Genomic DNA, 1,612 nt, shown 5'->3' on the forward strand with positions numbered 1-1,612 from the left:
GACCAGGTGAGACTGACCAGGTGAGACTGACCAGGTGAGACTGACCAGGTAACCTAGACAAGTAAGTTGAGATTGAACTGGTAACCCTGACCAGCTGTGACTGACCAGGTAAACTAGACCAAATGAGACCAAGTTAGACTTACTAGGCAACCTAGACCACGTAAGACTGAGCAAGTTAGACTGACCAGGTGAGACTGACCATATAAGCTAGACCAGGTAAGATGACCAGGTGACAGTGACCATCATGTCAAATGAACTATGACCAATAGAGACCTGGTTTTCAGGCTATGAGGTGTCTTTGTCCTCAGGTGGACCTTCAATTTCTGGACGAGGTGATCTCAGGTGGAGCTGACCCAAACTGCTCGGACAGATATGGACAAACTGTCCTCCATGAGGTCACACCTAATGAGGTTTTTGTTTAGCGTGGTTTAACTGTGTGTCGGTTGATGGTGTGAGTCAAGGCCAGGTGTGTGTTCTCAGGTGTCCAGAGCTTGGAGTGTGGATGTCATGCGGTTCTTCTTGGACCGGGGAGCAGACCTACACTGCTCAGATCAGTTTGGAGTTACAGCGCTGCATGTGGCCTCAGCTCTGGACTACGAGGACATGGTCAGGTTTCTGCTGGAGCAAAAAGGTCTGTGTGTCTGAGTAGCGAGCAGATCTCTGCTGGTTCAGCGTTGATGGCGAAGGTCTACGTTCTGTCGTTTGTGTTTTTGTTGCTGTCAGCTGATCCAGGCGCTCAGACTCTTCTGGACAAACAGACCCCCCTTCACTATGCTACCAAGAACGACGCTGTGGGATCCATCAGGCTGCTGCTGCAGGCGGGAGCCTCCATCAGCTGCACTGACTACAGGCAGAGGACGCCGCTGCAGCTCGCCGCCATCATGGGTGAGTTCACACTGACCCACGCTGTGGCAGCGCGGATCATGTCATGTCATGTCATCAGTGACATCACAGGTGGAATCTATTAAACAACTTAAGCTGGTCGCATCAGCAGTGACATCATCAGTTCGTCTGCTTCCAGAGCGCAGTGAGGCAGCTCAGGTCCTGCTGGAGCTTGGAGCTGACGCTGCGGTGCAGGACTGTGATGGACAGCTGTGCATCACTGCTCTGATTGGTCGGATGAGTCATGTGGTAATCAAGGCCCTGCCCCTGGAAGAGAGTAGTGCATTCATTGCTGTATGGTTGTTATGGTGACATGTAACGTGTTCAGGCCCAGGTGGCGCTGCGTCAGTTCCATGTGATGGACAGAGTGACAAGGCAACAGTATTTCTACCTGAATCTGCTGGAACCAGAAGGTAAAAACTGTCCCACAGTATAAAAGACCCCCACCATGCTTCACACTAAACTGTTCATGTCTCTGTGTTTCAGGGGCAGGAACCAGTGAGCCAACAACCCCTGTAAGACAACCCAAGTTTATAGAGTTTATGGTTCTAGATCACAGATAATCTGTTTGCTCCTTGGTTTAATGCAGAGCTGCGCACTTTGGAGCAAAATGCTAGGAAACTGGAGAGAATATATCGCTCCACAGGCCTACGGGAATCCTACCTAGTCTGGAAAACTAGTTTACTGCTGTCTAAGTGGACCCTTTGTAAAGCAAGAGCAGCATATTTCT

The 1,612-nt window shown here is 50.3% G+C and overlaps 1 protein-coding gene across 1 annotated transcript in view; it reads left to right on the forward strand.

Moving 5' to 3' along the window:
• Nucleotides 1-52: 52 nt before the first annotated feature.
• Nucleotides 53-1,612, forward strand: part of LOC107101387 (transient receptor potential channel pyrexia-like) — an 11,794-nt gene continuing 10,234 nt past the window's right edge. Inside the window, exons 1-6 of the mRNA XM_015400276.1 lie at nucleotides 53-395; nucleotides 481-631; nucleotides 724-885; nucleotides 1,022-1,131; nucleotides 1,211-1,295; nucleotides 1,369-1,397. Coding sequence (XP_015255762.1) covers nucleotides 288-395; nucleotides 481-631; nucleotides 724-885; nucleotides 1,022-1,131; nucleotides 1,211-1,295; nucleotides 1,369-1,397 — 645 coding nt within the window. The 5' untranslated portion in view covers nucleotides 53-287. The remainder of the gene's footprint in view (nucleotides 396-480; nucleotides 632-723; nucleotides 886-1,021; nucleotides 1,132-1,210; nucleotides 1,296-1,368; nucleotides 1,398-1,612) is intronic.

Source organism: Cyprinodon variegatus, unplaced genomic scaffold (genome assembly GCF_000732505.1).
Source record: "Cyprinodon variegatus isolate N-32 unplaced genomic scaffold, C_variegatus-1.0 Scaffold1090, whole genome shotgun sequence".
Lineage (NCBI taxonomy): Eukaryota > Metazoa > Chordata > Actinopteri > Cyprinodontiformes > Cyprinodontidae > Cyprinodon > Cyprinodon variegatus.